Source organism: Astyanax mexicanus, chromosome 14, assembly GCF_023375975.1.
Source record: "Astyanax mexicanus isolate ESR-SI-001 chromosome 14, AstMex3_surface, whole genome shotgun sequence".
NCBI classification, from domain to species: Eukaryota; Metazoa; Chordata; class Actinopteri; order Characiformes; family Acestrorhamphidae; genus Astyanax; species Astyanax mexicanus.
In genome coordinates, this window is record NC_064421.1 from 46,698,632 (window position 1) to 46,723,009 (window position 24,378).

At 34.7% G+C, this 24,378-nt stretch overlaps 2 protein-coding genes across 9 annotated transcripts in view; one reads left to right on the forward strand and one right to left on the reverse strand.

Annotated features, from left to right (window-relative positions):
- LOC103030706 (ryanodine receptor 3-like) overlaps positions 1-24,378 on the forward strand; it is a 198,345-nt gene that overhangs the window by 126,491 nt on the left and 47,476 nt on the right. For all 6 annotated transcript variants that reach the window (XM_049463517.1, XM_049463519.1, XM_049463518.1 and 3 more), the window contains exons 43-66: positions 785-920; positions 1,741-1,927; positions 2,243-2,351; positions 2,754-2,874; positions 4,019-4,188; positions 5,022-5,242; positions 5,361-5,451; positions 6,861-7,001; positions 7,729-7,892; positions 9,723-9,801; positions 12,650-12,739; positions 13,682-13,828; positions 15,440-15,502; positions 16,354-16,429; positions 17,105-17,228; positions 17,854-17,969; positions 18,410-18,477; positions 18,592-18,713; positions 20,190-20,239; positions 20,374-20,434; positions 21,131-21,369; positions 22,073-22,154; positions 22,611-22,741; positions 23,985-24,308. In XM_049463517.1, coding sequence (XP_049319474.1) covers positions 785-920; positions 1,741-1,927; positions 2,243-2,351; positions 2,754-2,874; positions 4,019-4,188; positions 5,022-5,242; positions 5,361-5,451; positions 6,861-7,001; positions 7,729-7,892; positions 9,723-9,801; positions 12,650-12,739; positions 13,682-13,828; positions 15,440-15,502; positions 16,354-16,429; positions 17,105-17,228; positions 17,854-17,969; positions 18,410-18,477; positions 18,592-18,713; positions 20,190-20,239; positions 20,374-20,434; positions 21,131-21,369; positions 22,073-22,154; positions 22,611-22,741; positions 23,985-24,308 — 3,112 coding nt within the window. The remainder of the gene's footprint in view (positions 1-784; positions 921-1,740; positions 1,928-2,242; positions 2,352-2,753; positions 2,875-4,018; positions 4,189-5,021; positions 5,243-5,360; positions 5,452-6,860; positions 7,002-7,728; positions 7,893-9,722; positions 9,802-12,649; positions 12,740-13,681; positions 13,829-15,439; positions 15,503-16,353; positions 16,430-17,104; positions 17,229-17,853; positions 17,970-18,409; positions 18,478-18,591; positions 18,714-20,189; positions 20,240-20,373; positions 20,435-21,130; positions 21,370-22,072; positions 22,155-22,610; positions 22,742-23,984; positions 24,309-24,378) is intronic.
- LOC103026471 (ER membrane protein complex subunit 7) overlaps positions 1-24,378 on the reverse strand; it is a 246,781-nt gene that overhangs the window by 88,776 nt on the left and 133,627 nt on the right. The window lies entirely within an intron of this gene.

A 24,378-nucleotide genomic window follows, 5' to 3' on the forward strand; every position in this document is an offset into this window, starting at 1 on the left:
ACACACAAGTCCATGTTATTAGATCTATGTTATACAGCCATGTTATTAGGTTTAGGGGTCAAATACATTTTCATTTAGGGCAGGGTTGGTTTGAATAGATTTTTTTTTTTTGCTTAATTAATGAAATTTTCATTTAAACTGCTTTTTATATTTACTCAGATTATATTTGTCTGGTATTAAAATGTGTTTGTTAATCTGAAAAAATGTAGGTATGATAAAAAAAGCAAGAAAGGTGGCAAACACTTTTTTTACCTACTGAAACATTTGTTAGGGTTAAATGAGGCACACTTAAAACAGAGGGATATGAGAATCACTAGCACAATGTTGCAAACAAATAAAGTATTTTCCTCGTCAAAATTATAATAACCACCATATTACATTAGTTTAATGTGTAGTTTCAGTGTTTTTAATGGCCATTATCTTCATAGCAAGCTTAAATAATAAAGCTAGCTCCTTAAATAATGCAACTGATGGCAGACGTTGCATCATTTAAGGTGGAACAGAAAAGTAAAATATAATAAAAGCTAAAAAAAAAAATCAAATCACAAAAGAATTAAGGAATTTACAATAATAATAAATTGCTGCACCACCTTCCCTCTTTTTTGAAGAACTTTAATCCTTTAAAACTAAAGTTATCCAGCAGCAGCTAGGTTGCTGAACTTTAGCGCTCCAGTGCTAAAGGTTATATATCTGAATCAAGTGCTTAAAGGATTGTCCCAATTCTAAGGGGGAGGATTTTAGCTGTATAATTTGTTGTATAATTTTAATTTCTTTGTGTTTGCAGGTAGTGACGTATCTGGCCAGCTGTGGACTGCAGAGCTGCCCCATGCTGCTTTCTAAAGGCTATCCAGATATAGGCTGGAACCCGATAGAGGGAGAGCGCTATCTCTCCTTCCTCCGCTTTGCTGTCTTTGTCAACGGTGAGACAAACACTACTATAGAATAAAACAAAAAAAAAAGAAAAATCTTAGCCAATAAAGTGTATGTGAAAATAGCAATTCTGTTCTTTATTACTATGTTAATTCCAGTGTTTTGGCCAAATAAATGCTGATAGTGTAGTTTACCCTACTTTACTTAATTGCACATTAATTATATTCTTTTATTTGGCAAAGATTAATGAAATTGAATCACCTGGTTTTAGACCACAATAAATTATTGTGCTGATGGACAGTTCTGGTGGAAACAGGAGAGTTGAGGTGCACATTGAATTCTGCCGTGATTTGATCAGCCGTGGTTTTATGTTTTTTGAATACAATCCGGGTTAGCACCCGAACATCCCTTTCAGACAGCTTCCTCTTACAGCGTCCACAGTTAATCCTGTTGGATGTGGTTGGTCCTTCTTGGTGTTATGCTGACATTACCCTGGATACCGTGGCTCTTGATGCATCACAAAGACTTGCTGTCTTGGTCACAGATGCTCCAGCAAGACGTGCACCAACAATTTGTCCTCTTTTGAACTCTGGTATGTCGCCCATAATGTTGTGTGCATTGCAATATTAAGAGCAGAACTGTGCTCTTACCCTGCTAATTGAACCTTCACACTCTTACTGCTCTTACTGGTGCAATGTGCAATTAATGGATTAAAGATTGGCCACCAGGCTGCTCCAATTTAGCCATGAAACCTAAAATCCCACACTAAAATGATGACAGGTGTTTCAGTTTCATTGTCCAACCCCTGTAAGTCAATAAGTGTGTATTAAATAACCAGCATTTTGAGATTGCTGCACTGATGCTGTACAGGTGAGAGTGTGGAGGAGAACTCCAGCGTTGTTGTGAAGCTGCTGATTCGTCGGCCGGAGTGTTTTGGCCCCGCCCTGCGTGGAGAAGGAGGGAACGGTCTGCTGGCAGCGATGAAGGAGGCTATTAAAATATCTGAGACGCCTGCGCTCGACCTGCCGTGCACCGCCCAGGGCCTTACTTCAGACACGTAGGACTCTGACTGTAGACACACTATTACACACTATTATATATATATATATCATGGAGGGCTGGAGTCCCATTTCCACACTCAGGTTTGCCAGGTACAGCACGCAAACAGTGAACTGCAGCCATGGAAACGAGGGGGCTGGCTTTTTTTTTTTATTGAACAAGTAATCAAGTAATGAGCTTCAGTGTGGTTCATGAATCTAGACAGCTACATAAGCTTGTACATATGTTTAGCTTAATCAACAGCTGTTAATTTATACAGAGACTTGCTCTCAGTCTCTTTTACACTCGTTTCTCACCTCTTTTTCTCTCTCAGGTCTACAGAGGATGATGAAGAGGAAGAGGTGGTTCACATGGGCAATGCCATCATGTCCTTCTACTCAGCTCTCATTGACCTGCTGGGACGCTGCGCTCCTGAGATGCATGTGTGTAAACCTCCTATGTGCTTTAATACAGACATACAGTATCATTGGTGATTTTTTTTTTTTTTTTGGAGACAGTAATGGAGAGAAATTAGTGACAAACTGAAAAGCAAACACTAATGAGGAAAAATGTAAATGAAATTCATAAGATGCATTGCTTTTCCTCACTAGCATGCAGAATATGTGCCAACATGAAATGCACAAGAATTGTACACAAGAATCAACATTTTCCGAACCATGTGCTGAATTATTGTCAGAATTGCACACAAACCTCCTTAAAATGCAATCAGCTCAGCTGCACTTTTTATGTTTTTGTGTTTAAAGGATTGCATTTCAAACCATTTGCATGCTGTCTTCAGTATATTAGACTGCAGACGTGACCTTCTGCTTTCCTTCACTCTACAGCTGATCAATAAGGGTAAAGGCGAGGCTCTGAGGATCCGTGCGATCCTGCGTTCTTTGGTGCCCACTGAAGACCTGGTTGGCATCATCAGCATTCCACTGAAAATGCCCGTCGCCAATAAAGGTATAGAGGCTGGTTTTGCATCTTGCATCATAGTTCCTGTGAATTTAACAATTCCTGCAAATTGTTTAATTTTCCAATCCACCACATTGGATTCAGATTTAATGTCTGGAAAGTGGCGCCGAGTGGTCCAGTGGTCCAAAGCGCTGCCACTATGAGCGGGAGGTCGCCAGTTCGAACCTTTGCCATCAAGCTGCCGGCGCTCAGAGGGAGCAAAATTGGCCCTGCTCCCTCCGGGTGGGTAGATGGCGCTCTCTCTCCACATCACTCCTAGGGTGATGTCTGCAGCACAGGCCGCCTGTGAGCTGATGTATCAGAATCGAGTCGCTGTGCTTTCCTCCGAGCGTTAGCGCTGTGATGCTACTCGGCAATGCCACAGCATCAGCAGCAGTTCAAAAAGAAGCGGAGTCTGACTTCACATGTATCGGAGGAAGCATGTGTTAGTCTTCACCCTCCTGGTGTGTTGGGGCATTACTAGTGATGGGGGCGTCCTAATTAATGGGTTGGGTAATTGGCCGTGTAAATTGGGAAGAAAAATGGGAAAAAAAATAAAAAAAAACAGAGAGAATTTTTGTTTTGCATCAAGATGCATCATGTAAATGTGGACATGAAGGGATGCACATGGTCAGCATCAATACACAAATAGTCTATAACAGGGAATAAAAAATGATTTTGGTTTGCAGCCCACAGGTTGAAAACTACTGGTCTATGAAATTCAAGCCATTAACAGGTCCGAAGTGTGATAAGAACATTGGACATTGTCATTTCTGTGTCCATGCAATTATGCATCCACATTATATTTTCCTAAAATATGCAAAGCTATTTTTATCTTATAAAGAAGACCCAAACTTTGACCAAATTTATTATCATCAATTTATTTAAGTCTTGAAACCGAGTTGAAGTTACATAAATTTACACGAAATTAAATTTAGAAAAAAAAAGGCAGAAAGTTGCGAAACTTTTTTAAAGTAAATTTTGCACATCATGTTTTTCAATGTATAATTTACGAAAACATGATTTTTCAGATTGATATGGCTACTACTGCACTTGCGCAGATCTCCACATCAAAGAGAGTGTATGCTGTATGGATCTGTAATGCATCTCTCTCCCTCTTTCTCTCTCTCTTTCTCTCTGTTTTTCATTTTAGATGGTAGCGTGACCGAGCCGGACATGTCTGCATGTTTCTGCCCCGACCACAAGGCCCCCATGGTGCTGTTTCTGGACAGGGTTTATGGGATAGAGGACCAGAGCTTCCTGCTGCATCTGCTGGAGGTGGGCTTCCTGCCTGACCTGCGGGCTGCTGCCTCTATGGACACGGTGAGCTTTCTACACATATAACCATATCTTACTGAGATATATATGATAATATGCCTAAAGGGGGCGCTCTACTTCTGCAGCATTGGTACTTTTGGTATGCAATGTGGGCAGTGTGCCAAGTCCTGCTGGAAAATGAAATCCTCATCCCCGTAAAAGTTGTCAGTAGCAGAGGGAAGCTGTAAGATATGATGTGCTGTAAGATTTTGTGGGAAAACAAAACTGCACTGAGTTTAGACTTGATAATTAAACACAGTGGATCAACACCAGCAGATGACAGACATGACTCTCCAAACCATCACTGATTGGTGGAAACTTCACACTAGACCTCGAGCAGTTTGGACTGTGTGTCTCTCCACTCTTCCTCCAGACTCTGCTCCCTTAATTTACTTTAAATGAAATAAAGTAAAATTTACTGATGATCAGTGATGATGTATATGGAGAGACATGTCTGTCATCTGCTGGTGTTGATCCACTGTGTTTTATTATCAAGTCTAACTAAATATTTTTAAAGCAATGCAAAAAAGTATATAATCTCTGAATGATTTTAATAAATATATTTTTATGTTACAGTTTATAGTTTTAGAGAGTGGGGGACAGGAAACAAATGCTATTTTTTAATACAAGTATTTTTTTATAAATGTTTTTAAATGCATATCTTACTTTTGCAATTAGGTCAATGTACAAGACACTATGCTTAGTAATAAAATGTATTTTATTAAGTTATTTTATGTGCACATAGAATAGGAATAGGGCTTCAACAGGGCTCATGGATGGTGCATCTGTCTAACTTTTGCTTTTATTTTATTTTTAATTTGTATTTAATCTCTGTTTAGGACGCTCTGAGGACCACAGAGACGGCTCTGGCTATGAACCGGTACATCGGTTCGGCCATGCTGCCGCTGCTGACCCGCTGCGCTCCTCACTTCTCCGGTACCGAGCACCACGCCGCTCTCATCGACTCAACACTTCACACCATCTACCGCCTGTCCAAGGGCTCCTCCCTCACCAAGGCCCAAAGAGACGCCATCGAGGAGTGCCTGCTCGCCGTCTGCAAGTGAGACATTTAATATTTAGTGTTTTGTTTTTGTTGTTTTCTTGGAGGAAGCTGTGTGTTAAATAGAGAATCAGAAGAGAGTCAGTAGATCAGTAAGTCATGTGTTTTGTTTGTACAGGTATTTAAGACCCTCCATGCTTCAGCAGCTGCTGCGTCGCCTGGTGTTCGACGTGCCTCTGCTGTCTGAGTACTGCAAGATGCCTCTCAAGGTAATCTATCATAATATTTCCCTGTTTTCCAGCATCTTGCCATGTGTATGGAGGATGAAAAATGACTAGTATAAATAAATGCACATATAAATGAATAAAAAAAATAAATACACGCATAAATAACTGCACAGACAAATACATGAATTAATTAATAATTAATTAATTAATTCATTTATTTATTGATTGGCGTATTTAAACATCTCTTTATTTATAGATTTCTGCTTGTATTTATTTATTCATTTATTTATTTCAACATTTTATTTTTATTCATTTATTTATTTCAACATTTTATTTTTATTCATTTATTTATTTTTTAACATTTTTTTTATTCATTTATTTATTTCAACATTTCTTTTTTATTCATTTATTTATTTCAACATTTTATTTTTATTCATTTATTTATTTTTTAACATTTTTTTTTATTCATTTATTTATTTCAACATTTCTTTTTTTTATTAATTTATTTATTTCAACATTTCTTTTTTTTTTTATTAATTTATTTATTTCAACATGTCTAAATTTATTTATTTATGTCCACATTTTGTTATGTTGTATTTAATTATTTGTGGGGGGAGCCCTCCCAGCGCTGTGTTTTGACACAGGCACCTAACCTTAGAAACCAGTTGATTCTGTCTGATTCACCAGTTGACCAATCCTGCTCTAGAGCAAGGATAGGACCGCCTACCTAATTAACATACAATTGCAGACATACATACATACATAAATAAATAAATAAATAAATGTAGAAATGTGTAAATAAATAAATAAATGCATACAAAAATGTGAAAATTAAATAAATAAATGTAGAAATGTTAAAATAAATAAATGAAGAAATTAGGAAATGTTGAAATAAATATATAAGTAAATAAAAAAAGGTTGAAATAAATGAATAATTGTGGAAATAAATGAATTTGTGATTAAACAAGTAAGAAAATGTAGAAAAAGTAGTTTTCTACATAGTAGTTTAAAAAATAAAAAAATAAATAAATATATAAATGTTGAAATGAATGACTTAGTAAATAAATAAATGTTGAAATATATAAATGAATAAATATATGATTTAATTAAATCATTTATAACTAAATGAATGTTGAAATAAATACATAAATAAATAAATAAATAATGCAGAAACAGCCTGAAATAAAGGTTCATGCATAGGAATATGGAAATAGATTCCTTATATAATTTGTAAAATAAAATGTACTTATTTATTTATTTATTTATTTATTTAAATGTGCATTTATTTATTTATGCTCCTGTCATTTTTCTTGTCCTCCATACATGTGACTATACTGTTCGAGCAACAGTTTTTTTCAGTTTCTTACAGACACCCTGTAAGGCTCTTATTTTGAATTGTTATGAATCATACTGGCGGATCTACAAAATAAAAGACTCTTGTTTCTCCACAGCTTTTGACCAACCACTACGAGCAGAACTGGAAGTATTACTGTCTGCCCTCTGGGTGGGGCAGTTATGGGATGGCCTCTGAAGAGGAGCTGCTTCTCACCAAGAAGATCTTCTGGGGAATATTTGATTCACTCTCGCAAAAGGTGAAGCTCGCCTATTTCCTTTCTGTTTCCTGAAGCACGTCTTATATCCTATAAGTCACAGAGACTCGTAGCTTTATAAAGAGAAATGGATGAGTTAGCAGCTCATATGTGGAGCATCTTTTGCTGGAGTGGAGAAACAGGAAACAGCTGCTCTGAAGTTCATGCTCAGGTCCAGGAGGTGAAAAAAGGCCAGGTGGTTTGCTTTTGCTGTTTTTTTTTTTTTTTGCAGCTATAGCTGCACAGCTGCACCAAGAGATGCAGTGTGGGTACGAGAGAGAAGCAGGTATCGCTAATGCTAATGCGTAAAAGCAAAAAGTCGCATGAATTCCACATAATTTGACCGTTCACATTCGTGTCGCATGTCCGTGGATCGGATACGTATCCGATTTAAGACCACATAGGAAAGGGACTCAGCTTCAGCTTGGTAATGTGAACATAGCCTTAGAGATATTTTGCTTCTCTACCTTCTGTTTGAGGATAGTGTCATCTCTTCAGTGTTAAAATACAATAAAATAAAATATATTTACAGAAATGTGAGTGTTGTACTAATTTTTGTGAGATACTGTATGTAAATGCAGTCTATTATAAACTGTTATTACAAAAAAAATATATATATAAAAAAAAAAAATATATATATATATATTTTTTTTTTTTTTTTCTTTTCTTTTGTAATATATCTATTTAAAATGTTCTGGTTTCATCACTGTGCGTGTGTGTGTGTGTGCAGAAGTATGAGCAGGAGCTGTTTAAGATGGCCATGCCGTGTCTGAGTGCTATAGCTGGAGCTTTACCCCCGGACTACGTGGACTCATCTCTCAGCACCACACTGGAGAAACCCGTCTCAGTGGACGCCCAGGGCAACTTCGACCCCAGACCCATCAGCACCTCCAAGTAAGAGAGAGAGAGAGAGAGAGAGGAAAAGAGTGTGTGTATGTTTTTATTATGAATTTATCTGATAAGGACCAATTTCCCAAAACGTCTGTAGTATTAAAATCCTATAAACTAGTATAGAGAGAATTTAGTGAGTAGAGACCCCTGGTTTATTGATCTATTAAAGTGATTTTTAGTTCATTTAAACCACTTTTATCCAGTTATGTTTGATTCATCATTTATCCATTTGTTTAATAAATTGCATGATAATAAATTTTTTTTAATCAATTTCAGGTTTGGGTCTTCTTGAAAAGATAAAAATAGATTTGCATATTTTAGAAAAATGCAATGTGCATGCATATATAATGATTTTTTGTCATGAATATCAATTATTTGAACATGCAATCAATCATTTCTTTAAAATAAATTAATTTCTTGAGATAAAATCAAAGCAATCAGTGGACTTGCTTTTTTTTTAATAGAACAATTTACCACTTGAGATCAGACGAGCATCATCAGTAAATAGTTTCAAAAAGCAGCTTAAGACATATTTCTTTAAACTTTTTTTAATAGTTAATCCATTTGTTTTATGTTTTATTGGTGGTTTTATTTCACAGTCACAATCTTTTGTCACTTTTATTTTATTATTTTTATTTTTGTCCTTTTACAGTTTTATCATTTTTATTTTATATAACATTCTTATCTGAATGTTCTTTTTATTTTTAATTTTACTGTTTTTTTTCCTTTTCCATTTTCCGTTTTTTTTATTAGTGTTTTGATTGCCTTTTTCTATGTACAGCACTTTGATGATCTGCATTTTAATGTATGAAAGGTGCTATATAAATAAAGTTTATTATTATTATTATTATTATTATTATTATTATAATTATCATTATTATTTTATTTATTTATTTTTTATTATTAACATGCTTTTTAAATGCCACTTGAGTTTTGGTAACAGGACTGAGAAAAATGTAACCATCTTCGGCTTAGAAACTTTAAAGCTGCCTGAGTTTGTTCCAGTACATGTTTTTAATTGTTAAATATATGTTTTATTAGATTGGAAAGACCCAAAACAGATAACGATCCATTAACCCTTGTGTGGTGTTCGGGTCTGTGGGACCCGTTTTAAATTTACATCTAACTCAAACTCATTGGCATTGGCTCATTTTTTTGTGAAAACCATATATCAAAACACATTTTTGATAAACACACTGTACATACTGTACGCCCCCCCCCCCCCCCCCCCCCCACACACATTTATATTACATACAGTCTGTTTGGCCAAGGGCTAATAAACATTGCTTCATTTGTAAATTTGAAACTAAACAAATTTTCTACTCATATCTTGAGTTTAATTCATTTTCTTTTACATTTTATAAAAAAAACTAATACAAAAAGAGTAGCACTTTTTAAAAGAAATGTAACATAAGAAAGGTAAAGGGCAAATATTAACCATGTAAGCTGTTTATATTGCTTGCAATTTAGGTGAAGCGAGCATGTGTAAAGCATTTTAATGTAAAATTGCTTAATTTTGCAGAATTAAATACAAGTAACAAAGTAAACGAGTAACAAAAAATATGAACACCACACAAGGGTTAAAGTAGATTTTTTTATGGGCTCTGAAGTGTTAAAATGTCTGTGTCATCCTACTTTGAGATCAAATCTCTCATTTCTACACTTTTTGTTACAGTATTTTTTTGGATGGTGATTGGTGCGAAGTAAAACACACGTTTTTTGTGTTTTGACACAGAGATCAAAGTTCTTCTGTGCCCCAGATTGTGTCATCATTCATTAGTGTTTTATAGTGAAACATTTGCTCAGACATTTTTCTTTTCGTTTCTTTTACAGCATTTCCCTCCCTGAGAAGCTGGAGTACATCGCTAACAAGTACTCGGAGCACTCCCATGACAAATGGTCCGCTGAGAAGGTAGGATTACTGCACTCCACCAATATTACCACCGGGCCTCGATTGCTGGCAAATGAGCCGTGAAATTCACCAGCGTCTTTATTTTCTGTCATTAATGACGGTTCAGTGACAGGCCTGTTGAGGGCTGTGATATATTGGGTTTTGCTGTGTTTTTAAAAGCTTTAGCGGTTTACACTGGATTTGCAATGGGCTGCTGGTGGCCTAATGATGAAGTGCCTGCTGTAGTTCTTGCTGTAGTGCCTGCTGTAGTAATATGAAGCTGTATAACGGTCGATTATTCTCTGTCTAGTGTGTTTTAGAGTAAGATTTCATTGTTTTCACACTGTTAAAGCAGTACAGTGTGCACTATACAGGTGCATTATATATACAGTGCTGTGAAAAAGTACTTTCCTCAAAAGATTTCTTTAGTTTTTCCCCTTTTTTTTCAACCATACTCACATTTTTTACATTAATTTCACATAATTTATTCCATTTTCTCCCCAATTTACAAAGTCAATTACTCAACATACTCATTAGAACTCCCCCCATCACTAGTGATGCCCCACTACCACCTTTTTTTTTTAACTTTGCCGAGTATAATAGCGCATCACAGCGCTATTAAAATTCCTGAAATTTAAGTATGTTCAGTTAGTTTTAGTATACAAAAAATAAAGTATTAAATGCCGTCCATGTGTTGAGACAGTGAGACTTGGTCTGTTTAAAAAATAAATAATTGAGATTATGTAAATATTTGCATGTGTGTTTAAACTAAACATATTTAAATTTCAGGAATTATAATATACTATGTATCATATATTATTTGAGTAATATTGTATAAATTAAGTAATTGTAATTAGGTAATATAGTATGCAGAAATGAATTAAAGTTTACTAAAATAAAGGATTGATTCAGTAAAAATGAATGAAGTAAAGTTTACTAAAAGAAAGGATTGATTCAGTAAAAATAAATGAAGTAAAGTTACTAAAAGAAAGGATTGATTCAGTAAAAATAAATGAAGTAAAGTTACTAAAAGAAAGGATTGATTCAGTAAAAATAAATGAAGTAAAGTTACTAAAAGAAAGGATTGATTCAGGAAAAATAAATGAAGTAAAGTTACTAAAAGAAAGGATTGATTCAGTAAAAATAAATGAAGTAAAGTTACTAAAAGAAAGGATTGATTCAGGAAAAATAAATGAAGTAAAGTTTACTAAAAGAAAGGATTGATTCAGTAAAAATAAATGAAGTAAAGTTTAATAAAAGAAAGGATTGATTCAGTAAAAATAAATGAAGTAAAGTTTACTAAAAGAAAGGATTGATTTAGTAAAAATAAATGAAGTAAAGTTTACTAAAAGAAAGGATTGATTCAGTAAAATAAATGAAGTAAAGTTTAATAAAAGAAAGGATTGATTCAGTAAAAATAAATGAAGTAAAGTTACTAAAAGAAAGGATTGATTCAGGAAAAATAAATGAAGTAAAGTTTACTAAAAGAAAGGATTAATTCAGGAAAAATAAATGAAGTAAAGTTACTAAAAGAAAGGATTGATTCAGTAAAAATAAATGAAGTAAAGTTTAATAAAAGAAAGGATTGATTCAGTAAAAATAAATGAAGTAAAGTTTACTAAAAGAAAGGATTGATTTAGTAAAAATAAATGAAGTAAAGTTTACTAAAAGAAAGGATTGATTCAGTAAAATAAATGAAGTAAAGTTTAATAAAAGAAAGGATTGATTCAGTAAAAATAAATGAAGTAAAGTTTACTAAAAGAAAGGATTGATTCAGTAAAAATAAATGAAGTAAAGTTTACTAAAAGAAAGGATTGATTCAGTAAAAATAAATGAAGTAAAGTTTAATAAAAGAAAGGATTGATTCAGTAAAATAAATGAAGTAAAAGTTACTAAAAGAAAGGATTGATTCAGTAAAAATAAATGAAGTAAAGTTTAATAAAAGAAAGGATTGATTCAGTAAAAATAAATGAAGTAAAGTTTACTAAAAGAAAGGATTGATTCAGTAAAAATAAATGAAGTAAAGTTTACTAAAAGAAAGGATTGATTCAGTAAAAATAAATGAAGTAAAGTTTACTAAAAGAAAGGATTGATTTAGTAAAAATAAATGAAGTAAAGTTTACTAAAAGAAAGGATTGATTTAGTAAAAATAAATGAAGTAAAGTTTACTAAAAGAAAGGATTGATTCAGTAAAATAAATGAAGTAAAGTTTACTAAAAGAAAGGATTGATTCAGTAAAAATAAATGAAGTAAAGTTTACTAAAAGAAAGGATTGATTCAGTAAAAATAAATGAAGTAAAGTTTACTAAAAGAAAGGATTGATTCAGTAAAAATAAATGAAGTAAAGTTTACTAAAAGAAAGGATTGATTCAGTAAAATAAATGAAGTAAAAGTTACTAAAAGAAAGGATTGATTCAGTAAAATAAATAAAGTAAAAGTTACTAAAAGAAAGGATTGATTCAGTAAAATAAATGAAGTAAAGTTTACTAAAAGAAAGGATTGATTCAGTAAAATAAATGAAGTAAAGTTTACTAAAAGAAAGGATTGATTCAGTAAAATAAATAAAGTAAAAGTTACTAAAAGAAAGGATTGATTCAGTAAAATAAATGAAGTAAAGTTTACTAAAAGAAAGGATTGACTGAAGTTCAGTTCACTTATTTACTCTGTGTAACTCTATTTAAGTCTTGAAACTGAGTTTATCTGAAATTAAATTTACTTAAAAAAGCAAATGCAGAAAGTTGCGAAACTTTAAAGTAAATTTTACGCATATTTTTTTTTGCCCTGAAGCAGCAAAGCAGCTACAACAAACAATCAGACTACCACCACCATGTTTAACTTTTACTATGATGTTCTTTTTCTGAAATTGCAGGTTATTCTGGGATGGAAGTACGGAGATGGCATTGACGAGAAAGCAAAGACTCACCACATGCTGAGATCTTACAAGTCACTCACAGAGAAGGTACAGTGTATATATAACAATTATTTTTGCCATTTACACTAACTGGCTTGCACTGCTGGAACAGCATTAGCATTAGCCGCTAACCATTTGTGATATCGCTGAGTGTTCCAGTAAGCCAGGGTGATATTAGCTAGCGGTTTGTCCCATGTAGCTTGTTTTAATACAGTAGCTGCGCAGACTACAGCCCAATATACTCAGTTCTGATTGGTGAAGGAGCTAACGCTTAGCGTGGTAAGCGGCTAATGCTAATGCTGCTCCAGTCTCGGTGCTGGAGAACTAAACTGAAACTCCTGTATAACTCTGTACTTCAGTGGAGTGTCTTTACTGCTCCTTAATACCTGACTGATACAATTCATACGTGTCTCGATTTTTGGGGAAATTTATACGTTTTAAAGATTTAAAGTTAATACGGTAAACCTTTCAGGCCTAGTAAATTACCTGAAATGGTATAAAATCCAGTGAACTAAAAGGGTATTAAAGTTAGCCATAAACTTTCAGTGCTTTTAAGGGGGAAAAAAAAAATATATATATATTTTTTTAAGAAACAAACCATTTTTACCAGCATACAGCTAGTCTGTATAAATGGGAGCTTTAAATTGGATTAAAAAAAAAAGTAAATTTAGAAAGCTTTTATCTTTAGTAAAGAACTTTGTACTGCAGCATTTACACACGTACACACAGCACATTCACACTTTTCTCATCATAATAACTAGAAAAAGACACAGAAACACCTTAAAAAGACTCTTGGAAACTGGAGAAAACTGCTACAGGACGTCTGGCTGACCCACATGGAAACAACAGCTTTAGCCTTTAGAACTTATGTCTCAGTTTTGAGCAGTGAAGACAGGAATTAGAGATCTGACAGGTAAATAACTGCAGTAATAGTAAAGTTATTGATAAGATGAGAAATATTATCTGTGTCTGTGGGTTTCCGGTCAACAGGAAAAGGAAGTGTACCGCTTTCCAGTAAAGGAGTCTTTAAAGAGCATGCTGGCTATGGGCTGGAACATCGACAGAACCAAAGAGGGGGAGACCATGTTTCAGCAGCGGGAGAACGAGAAGCTACGCAAAATCTCTCAGGTCTCTCAGGTAAACATTTACACGTTAAAAAATACTGTAAAATTGTCGTTTTAAAAAATTAAGGATCCAGAATCTTACAATATATAAAGATAAAAACACAAAAACAAAGGCTGTTACTTTAGCATTAAATAAAGATGAAATACAGAAGAAGCATCCACACATTTCAGTATTAATTAACAGCACATCAGCAGGCTGGATTATTTATAGGAATACAAAGATTGTATCAGCACCGGCTAGTTCATTATTATGCTCAGCATTATGAGTCTATATTACTATATAATTACAATATTGGGATATCTCCAGAAATGATCTGTTGTAAATGAAACATCCCTTATATCTTCATATCCTGAATAAAGCACATGTCATTTTTCTTAGGCAAATATATCTAATATCTCAATTACTTGTAAAAACAAAACATTATTTGTCACGGAGACCCAGGCAGGGAGACGAGGAGGCGGACACAAGTGCGGGTAGGGTGAAAATAAATAATAATTTAATAAATAAATAACAAGAAAACAAGGAACAAGTAACATGAAACAAAGATACACAAATAACCAATAACCAAAACAAATAAGGGGTTAACGATAACAAAACAGGGAGACGAAAGAAACAAACGAGTAACTGAAACAAGACTAAAATAACTAAACAGAACAAGGAGAACCAAATAATAAAATAAACCAAATACTAACAAACAAGGAACTAAAACAAGACAGGGTTAACTAAACTGGGCAAGGGAGAAAAGAAGCGAAATAAACAAGGAGCTAGAAGTAAAACGAGATAAACACTGAACTAGGAAACGGGATATGAAAACACAGAGAAACGCTGAGAGACAAAACGACAGGGGAAGGTGCAAAGACCGACGGAGGACAAGGTGGCAGAGGAGGGCTATTTATAGTAACATAAAACACACTAGAATTGGAAACACCTGGGGAAGGGGCGGAGCTACAAATGAGAAACACATGGTGGAAATCTACTGACAGGAGACACAGAGAGGCACAGGTCACGTGGGGAAGACACACAGAGACATGAGACAGGGCTAAGACGTGACATTATTCTACTGTATTTGTTTTGTTTCCAAGACATGTAGTATTTAATACATCACTTTCACACAAAATGCAAAAATAAAAAAATGGCAAAACCTTCTTTCAGTGGAAGTATTTTATTTCAAGCAATTTTGGAGCATTTCTAAACTCAATGTAAAAAAACAGTTCTCACATTCAAATTATGGCAAAAATTGAAAAACATCCAAAAAATGTAATACGTTTTTTTTTTTTTTTTTTTTTTTTTTTTTTAAGATTATATTTAAGAATTTGTTTTTATATTATTAATTGTTACAGTTTAAATGTTTATATGTGTTTTGGTTAGTACAAATCTATAAAACATGACCATAAACATAGATAAGCATATACACTACTAGTTACTGTAGCTACTGTTTTCAAAAATGTTGAATTGAAATAAATTATTAATTTAAATGTATTTTTTCAGCTTGCAAATGTTATTTTGCTCAAAAAAGTACTTGTATATATACATTTTGCACAGAAGAGTGCACATGATGCCTGTATGTCATGTATGTTTTATGAATGATATCTATTGTAGTATTTTTTTATTGTGTGTTCACAGGGTAGTGGCTTCAACCCAAGCCCAATAGACATGAGTAACGTCCTCCTGTCTCGAGAACTGCAGGTATGATCTGGGTCTTCTTACTAAAAAGAAAGCATGCTTTATAGAAAACACACCTATCTACTTATCTTCTGCACATTTATTAAAGCATTGAACAGATTAAGCAGATACATATAAAATGTGCCACATACTAGAGATGTGCCAAAACGTTTCGTACACAATAACATCGTCAACATTTTTGAATATGTTGAAATAGTATATCATACCCTGAAATATGGTGCCATATCACCCACCCCTAATTATCACATCAGGGTACTACTTTTTTACTGTTTTTAGCAAAAGAACAAAATTCACACTGTTATCATTATTATTTCCCATTATATATCTACTAGAGACAGATTATATCTGTCCAGTATAATTTATTTTACTTTAATTCTGGATGTATGGAGATATTCGGAGTGCGTTATTATTAGTTTTATTAGTATCATGACATATGTTTTTATATCTCAGTTATAGGGGTGTGCCATATCATATCGAATGCAGTAATAAAATTAAATTTTCATTTCGTTGCAGTAGTACATTTTTAAGTATATATATATATATATATATATATATATATATATATATATATATATATATATATATTCTTTAATTCAGTGTTTTGTTATATTGCCAAGAGTATCGATATTGCAAAAATACCATGACTTTATTAACTACAATTTAGTTAATATTGCCAGTAATGTAGAGAATTCCACTCTAAATATCTGCTGGATCCTGCAGCACCATGGAGAGCACCCACTGGCCGTATGATGACAGTTATCACTATTTAGGGGATGATGTCTTATTAATATTACACTGATTTATTTAATCTGTATCGAGTCAGATTGTTTTTTTGTGTGTGTAATCTAATAAAGGCCATGGTGGAGGTGCTGGCAGAAAACTACCACAACATTTGGGCCAAGAAGAAGAAGAGTGACCTTGGAGCAAAAGGTGAACAAATGCATGCAAATCATCACCCACACAAACACAGGAGAAATCAGAGGATCACGAAATATTCCGTTTTAAACCACAGAAATCAACAAGTTAGAGAAAGAAGCACTGTTGCATTTATTTAACTGTATTTATACTTATTGTATTTAATTGTATTTATAAGAAATATATAGAAATAGGAAGAAGAAGATGGATGATCACAAGACATTAAATCAAGCTGAACTGCTTGAATTTTTGCACCAGGAGTAAAGCAGCATAAAGTTATCCAAAAGCAGTGTGTAAGACTGGTGGAGGAGGAGAACATGATGCAGAGATGCATGAAAAAAAAACTTTGATTAAACACCAACCAGGGTTATTCCACCAAATATTGATTAAAACTTTATAAATATGAACTTGTTGTGTTCTTTGCATTATTTGAGGTCTGAAAGCTCAGCATCTCTTTTGTTATTTCAGCCATTTCTCATTTTCTGCAAATAAATGCTCTAAATGAAACTATTTTTGTTTGGAATTTGGGAGAAATGTTGTCTGTAGTTTATAGAATAAAACAACAATGTTCATTTTACTCAAACACAAACCTATAAATAGCAAAATCAGATAAATCAGAGTCTCTTATTTTTTTCTCCAGAGCTGTATAATGTAGTAATTGTGTATTGTGTGATGTTTCTCTTGGTAAAGGTGGAGGAACACATCCTCTGTTGGTGCCGTATGATACTCTCACAGCCAAAGAGAAAGCAAGAGACAGAGAGAAAGCTCAGGAACTGTTCCGCTTCCTGCAGATCAATGGCTATGCTATTACCAGGTATGTGTTTGTGTGTGATTTACTTTTTTATGTGTATAATTTTGCTGGTAGCAATATATAGGACAGCTTCCAACCATGCACCGTTATGCTTTATTTAGGGTGTGTCAATGTGTCTTTGCTATAGTAACCACGGGAAAAGTACACCTTGTGCAGCGCAAAGCACACAAAGGTTTTTGCAGGGAGTGGTTGTTGCAAATATGTGAGATGAACCATTTTTATATTAAACGTTGATTATTCTAATTAAGACAAGCAGAAGACATTTCATACTGAAAAAAAGGCTTTTAACTATTTTTTCTAGATCTTCAAACTTTAAAGGGGGTTAAATTAAATTGAGTTTAGTATTTAGTAAGATATGAATGGGTCAGAAAACACTTAATTAAACGTTTTAGAAGTATAGTTGTAGTATGAAGTATGAAGTTAGAAAAATACTCATTGTTATGAACTCTTCGAGAAACAACCTTGTTTAATTTGGCATGAATAAAGATTGGATTATGCTCACATAAAAATAAATGATGACCTGTAACTCCAAAAAAAAAAACTCCTGTAACTCAAAATTGTATTATTATAAATATTATAAATATTATAAATCCAGACTGTGTTAATTCTGTTGTTTGTTCTTTGTCAGGGGTTTAAAAGACATGGAGCAGGACTCTTCCTCCATGGAGAAAAGGTTTGCCTATAAATTCTTGAAGAAGCTGCTGAAATATGTGGACTCAGCGCAGGAGTTCATTGCACACCTAGGTAATTAAACAATTAAACTCTGTGAAAAAAGTATTAAAAAGTGTAATAAAAACTGTTTAAAGTAAATAATGTTTTTTTTTACAGTAGACATATATTTTTTGCACTATAAGGCGCACTTGAAATCAGTATTAAAAAAAGCAGTATTAGCATTAGCCGCTAACTGCTCTAAGCGCTAGCTCTTTCGCTGTTCAGAGGTGAGTATTATCGGCATGTAGCTAGCAATGCTGGAGCAGACCCCTGTTACTTACCAGTGTCGCACAATGCGCCTTAAAATCAGTGCACCTTATGTATAAAAATAGACCAGAAAATAGGCGTTTATTGATAGTTTACCTCATAATCTGGTGCGTCTAATAAAAAATGCATGCATAAATATAAAATACATGCACATAAAATTCTGCTACAATTAATGTGATCTTTTTTTTTCTTTCTTTACTATTCAGAGGCGATGGCGTCCAGCGGAAAGAACGACAGATCACCTCATGAGCAAGAAATCAAGTTTTTTGCCAAGGTCTGCAACAAAGCACCTTAGGCGACTCCTGACTCTTCATCAGTGCTTCTTATGAGACTCATCAACCTTTGCTAACTTTCACCTTTCTCCTTTTTGTTATTTAACCCCCTACAGGTTCTTCTGCCTCTAATAGATCAATACTTCAAGAACCACTCGCTCTACTTCCTCTCCTCACCCAGCAAGAACCTCAGCAGCAGCGGCTACGCCTCCAACAAGGAGAAGGAGATGGTCACCAGGTGGTCTATCAGAGCAATTACAGAGTTATAAAAATACATAATAAAGATGCAACATTTAGAATAATATAGAATCATAGAGTAGTTTACTTGTCAAAAAAATCAGAAGCTGATAATGCTGTAGTTACCATATTTGTTGCACTTAAAATTGTTTAATTTTTCCCAGAAAGCATCAGTGCACTTTTTAATCCGCCAGGAGTTTCAGTTTAGTTCTCCACCACCGAGACTGGAGCCGTATTAGCATTAGCTACTAACCGCGCTAGTTATTTCTTTCACCATTCAGAGGCGAGTATAAGCCCAGCTAGCACTGGTGGAGCAGCATTAGCATTACTCGTTAGCTGCACTAAGCGCTAATTAGCTCTTTCGCCATCCAGAGGTGAGTATATCGAACTGTAGCCTTCCGGTTTAAACTTCCTGTGTTAAAACGTAGTTAAAGCTATGTGCGATGAACCGTTAGCTAACATCACTCTGGCTACCTGGAACACTCAGGGTTGCTTGAGGTTCCTCAGTGTATCTCTGTCTGGCTAGCCTTAGCAGAAAAAATCTGGAAATCTAAGCTTACTGTAAACAAACAGAAGTGCTTTACTCACCCAAATAAACAGTTTTCAGGAGAGAAATCTGCGTAGACTAACATCCAGCGCTTGTCTGGAAATACAGTTTTATTAATAATGCGTCTTATAATATGGTGCACCTTAAAGTGTAAGAAATACAGTAAATTCAGGATTAAAATGGTTAAAAGGTTTAGACTGAAGTAGAGAATAAGAGCGAAATCAATCAAAGAAGGAACCATTAAACAGTAATCAAACATAACCAGGTAAACAAAACAGAAGGAACAGTTAAAAAAATGCAAAAAAGAGACAACAACAAGGTCAGAGAATAGCTTAATAGGCCAGAAATTATGATAATATTTTAAATAATATAAAACTTTGGATTAATAAACGATTCAGGCTGGAAAAAACGGCCTCATAAGGAGAAAGGAAGCCCAAGAACGGGCGAAAAAGTGAGAAGGAGCAAAAACTGAAGTCATGCAGAGCGCGACAGAGAGAGACAGGGGAGGAATATAAACAAAAGCTCACCAGAGAAGCTTTTTATTCTTTTATTTTACTTTTTTTTTTTCATTATCGTTCATTATAGTTCATTACAGCCTCATGGGCCAGATGTTTTATGCTTGTGGGCCACATCTGGGCCACCTATTGCCCCTATTACCCCTGTTTTAAGTGGATTACCTTCACAACAGTGTTAATAATGCTTTAATAGCAGGTTAGGAGTTAAGTTGTGTGTTGAGCATGGTGATAATTAAAGATAAAATTAAAAAAAGGAAATTGTAGTTGTAGTTTTGTAGTTTCTATAAAATATTTATAACCCCTCTGACTTTTCTCACACTAATACTGTTCTCACTTGTTTTCCTCATTAACCCCTCTGTCTATATATATATATATATATTTACTCATCTGTCCCCCTCTTCCTCTACTTCTTCAGTCTGTTCTGTAAGCTGGCAGCTCTTGTCAGACACAGGATTTCTCTCTTTGGTAAGAGACTCTTTCTGTCGCTGTCTCACTACTTTATACTACACTATTACCTGAATATTTATTATCTTCCTGACATCTGCTCTGTATTATTATTATTATTATTATTATTATTATTTTATTATTATCTGTTTTAGGAAGTGACTCGGCCACAATGGTGAGCTGCCTTCATATCCTGGCTCACACCCTGGATACCAGGTACGTCAACATTTAACTAAAGGACTAATTCAATTGTTTTTTTTATTCAACATTTCATTTGTGAAATGTTTTTGCCATGGTTTTTGTGAAACCGGTGATTCGGTATAACTGCTTTATTCCAGTGAAGGAGTTGGCGGGGAGAAACGATAGGATTTCAGCTTTCGCTCATGAATATTCATAAATGCAAACATTTCGCCTCTGATTGGCTAACAGCACTGCAACACCAGGAGGCACAGATGAGACGGAGAACAGTTAGAAAAGTCTTATACTACAAAAAAAGACATTTTTACACTAATAACAGTCTTTGAAATGTCATATGTTATTTTACAACATGTGTAATATCCTATTTAAACCTATAGTTACTTACACACAGAGGTGGGTAGCCCAGGTCCAGAAAGTAAAAATCCACCCTTTGTTTATAGACAAATTCTAACCATTTGTTCCTTAGCTCTAAATTATTGGGTAAAGCATATAACACTGATGTGTTATTCGCACAAATAACACAGGAACAAACTGCAATGTCTGACAAAACCACAATGACTATAATGTTACATTAAAATGTTAATATTTATACATTTTGAAAGCACTAGGATCACACACTCTAATATTTAGATGGGGCGTATTCTCTGTGGCATTGTTTTAATAAGCTTCACACGATTTATTGCTCATGATGCCGTTCCTGTCTATCTCCTCCAGGACAGTGATGAAGTCGGGCTCTGAGCTGGTGAAGGCGGGTTTGAGGACGTTCTTCGAGAACGCAGCGGAGGATCTGGAGAAGACCCTGGAGAATCTGAAGCTGGGAAAGTTCACGCACTCCCGCAGCCAGATGAAGGGTGTGTCTCAGAACATCAACTACACCACAGTGGCTCTCCTGCCCATCCTCACGGCCCTGTTTGAACACATCACTGAGCATCAGTTCGGAGTCGACCTGCTACGTGAGTTAAGCTCTATTCAGATCTACACAGCGACAGTGTCACTAAAACTACAGGGTTTGGAGAATGAAACTGAAACACCTGGTTTTAGAGCACAATAATTGATTGTGGTGACGGACAGTTCTGGTGGAACCAGGAGAGTTGAGGTGCACATTGAATTCTGCGTGATTTGATCAGCCGTGGTTTTATGTTTTTTGGATACAATCCGGGTTAGCACCCGAACATCCCTTTCAGACATCTTCCTCTTACAGCGTCCACAGTTAATCCTGTTGGATGTGGTTGTAGTATCATTATTAAAATAAAAATTAATTCATTCATTAAGTCATTTATTATCTGCAGTCATTTGAGATACACAGAAATCTGGTTTCAGGTAAACATATATTATTAGATATTAGAGCTACTATTAATGTTTTAAATCGTCATATTAAATAATTTCTGAGTAGTAAAAGGGAAGCTGTGATTCTGAAATTTCTATTTCTAATGGACACTCCAAGGTCATTATTTTAAGTTTTTTGTTAGGGACACTCAAGAATTACAATTTTGAGACTTTTACTGAGCATAAACTTGCATAAAATGCATAAAATACTATGCTAAAACTGCAATGTGTAAAAATACATTTGATCTGTTTATTGATTGATTGAATTGTGAGTACCTAGGAAATATACACATATGAGTATTCAGTAAGAATATGTGTGTGTTTTTTTAGTGGATGATGTCCAGGTATCTTGCTATCGAATCCTGACCAGTCTTTATTCACTTGGAACTGGGAAAAACATCTATGTTGAAAGGTGAGCAGTTTAACCTTAGAGTTCATGTTTTAACCCTTTCAAGGGTTTCACTTGTGCTTTTAAGAAGAATCAGAATCATTATATTGGTATCTTCTGATAGTTGTTTTCTTCTTAGAATCATCAGCATTGGGCCGATGCCTCGATTGGCCTAATATTTCAAACTGATGCTTATTGATGCATTAATTGTATTATCAATTCATTCATATATATTTACTATATTGCCTTTTATTTGCTGATGAGACTGTAAAAAAAACAGCCCTCTTTGACGCTTCTGCTAAAAATCTTGCATATAATAAAAGCTACAAAGTATTAGATATACTGTAATTACGCAAATAAGGTGAGACCAGTCCACATAAAGTGTTTTATATGACAGATGTTTTGGGTATAATAATGATATATATGTATATAAATGATATACTGATGCTGTGTTTGTGTTCGTGTTGGGTTTTACTGCAGACAGCTTCCAGCTCTGGGGGAGTGTTTGGCCACCCTGGCAGGAGCCATGCCCGTAGCCTTTTTAGAGCCTCACCTGAATTCACACAACCCCTGCTCAGTCTTCAACACCAAGACCGCTCGGGAACGAGCCAGTGAGTTTCAGCCTCTTTACAGCACAGTTTAATCAACCAATCAATACTGAATAAATCTGTGCAGCTGCTGTAGCAATAACTGTCTCCTCTTATTCACTCTTAGTATTTATTCCTGATACTGTTGATTCACTGATTGTGTTTTATTTGCAGTTATTTCTTATTAACATTATGAAGAAGGACATTTGATTAAAAAACATATTTGTAAGGCGCGCCGGATCTATTTTCATACATAAGGCGCATTACGCAACACTAGTAAGGAACAGGGGTGCCGCCATGTTTTCCTTCAAATTCAGCACATCTCACCAATCGGTGGTGAGACTAAGGAAAGCTTAGCAAAGTTAAATAAACAAAACTGTAAAAGTAATTCTTAAAATCAGTCTACACAGATTTTTCTCCTAAAAACTGTTTATTTGGGTGAGTAGAGCGCTTCTATTTATTTATAGTGAGCTTAGATTTCCATATTTCCACTAAAGCTGGGTGCAGCAGCATTAGCATTAGCAGCTAACTGCTAGTGCTAGCAACGGTTAACAGACAATGCCGCCCGACAGCACTACACTGAGGAACCCTGAGAGTTCCAGTAAGCCTTTATAATAAGGGTAAATTTATTAACAGTACTTAGCACAAAATATCTCAACTAATTATTAATTGAAACTACTTAATACATTATTAATCATTACAATATTTTTTACTTTTGTCTCAATTCTTTATTAATTACAAAATGTTTATTAATTAAAATGTAGTAATGTTTAGTTACTAATTAGTTGAAATATTAATGAACTATTTAACATTAGTTTTTTACTGTGGTAAGTGCTGTTATTTGTGACCCTTATTTTAAAGTGTTACCTCTAGGGTGATATTGGCTAGGGGTTTGTTTTTACATAGTAAACACGCAAACTACAGTCCAATAATATACATGCTAGCGTTAATGCTGCTCCAGCCGTGCTAGCTCGGGTTAGCAGCAGGCTACAGGCCTATTATACTCACCTCTAAACGGTGAAAGAGCTAGCGCTTATTGTTGTTAGCATCTAATGCTAACGCTGCTTGGAGAACTAAACTCAAACTCCTGTGGCTTTATTGCTTCTTAATACCTGACTGGTAAAATTCACACATAAGACACAGCGGATTATAAAGCACACTGGTGATTTTGGGGAAAATTAAAGGATTTTAAGTGCACCTTATAGTGCAAAAAATTGGGTACTTCAAATAAAACATGTTTATATAATGTTGTTTTCTCTCCCTTCAGTCTTAGGCATGCCGGACTCTGTAGAAGAGATGTGTCCTGAAGTTCCTCGGCTGGACTGCCTGATGAAGGACATTAATGACATGTCTGAGTCTGGAGCTCGCTACACTGAGATGCCGCATGTGATTGAGGTGGTGCTGCCCATGCTCTGTAACTATTTATCCTACTGGTGGGAGAGAGGACCCGAGAATCAGCCGAAGAGCTCAGCGACCGTCTGCAGCACTACAGTCACCTCTGAACACCTCAGCGTCATACTGGGCAACATCCTCAAAATCCTCAACAGCAATCTGGGCATCGATGAGGCTTCCTGGATGAAGAGGATAGCAGGTACATTTAAAACCTTTAGTCAGCAGGTCATAAGTACATTATTATGTCGCGCAATAACCCCAGTCTCCTC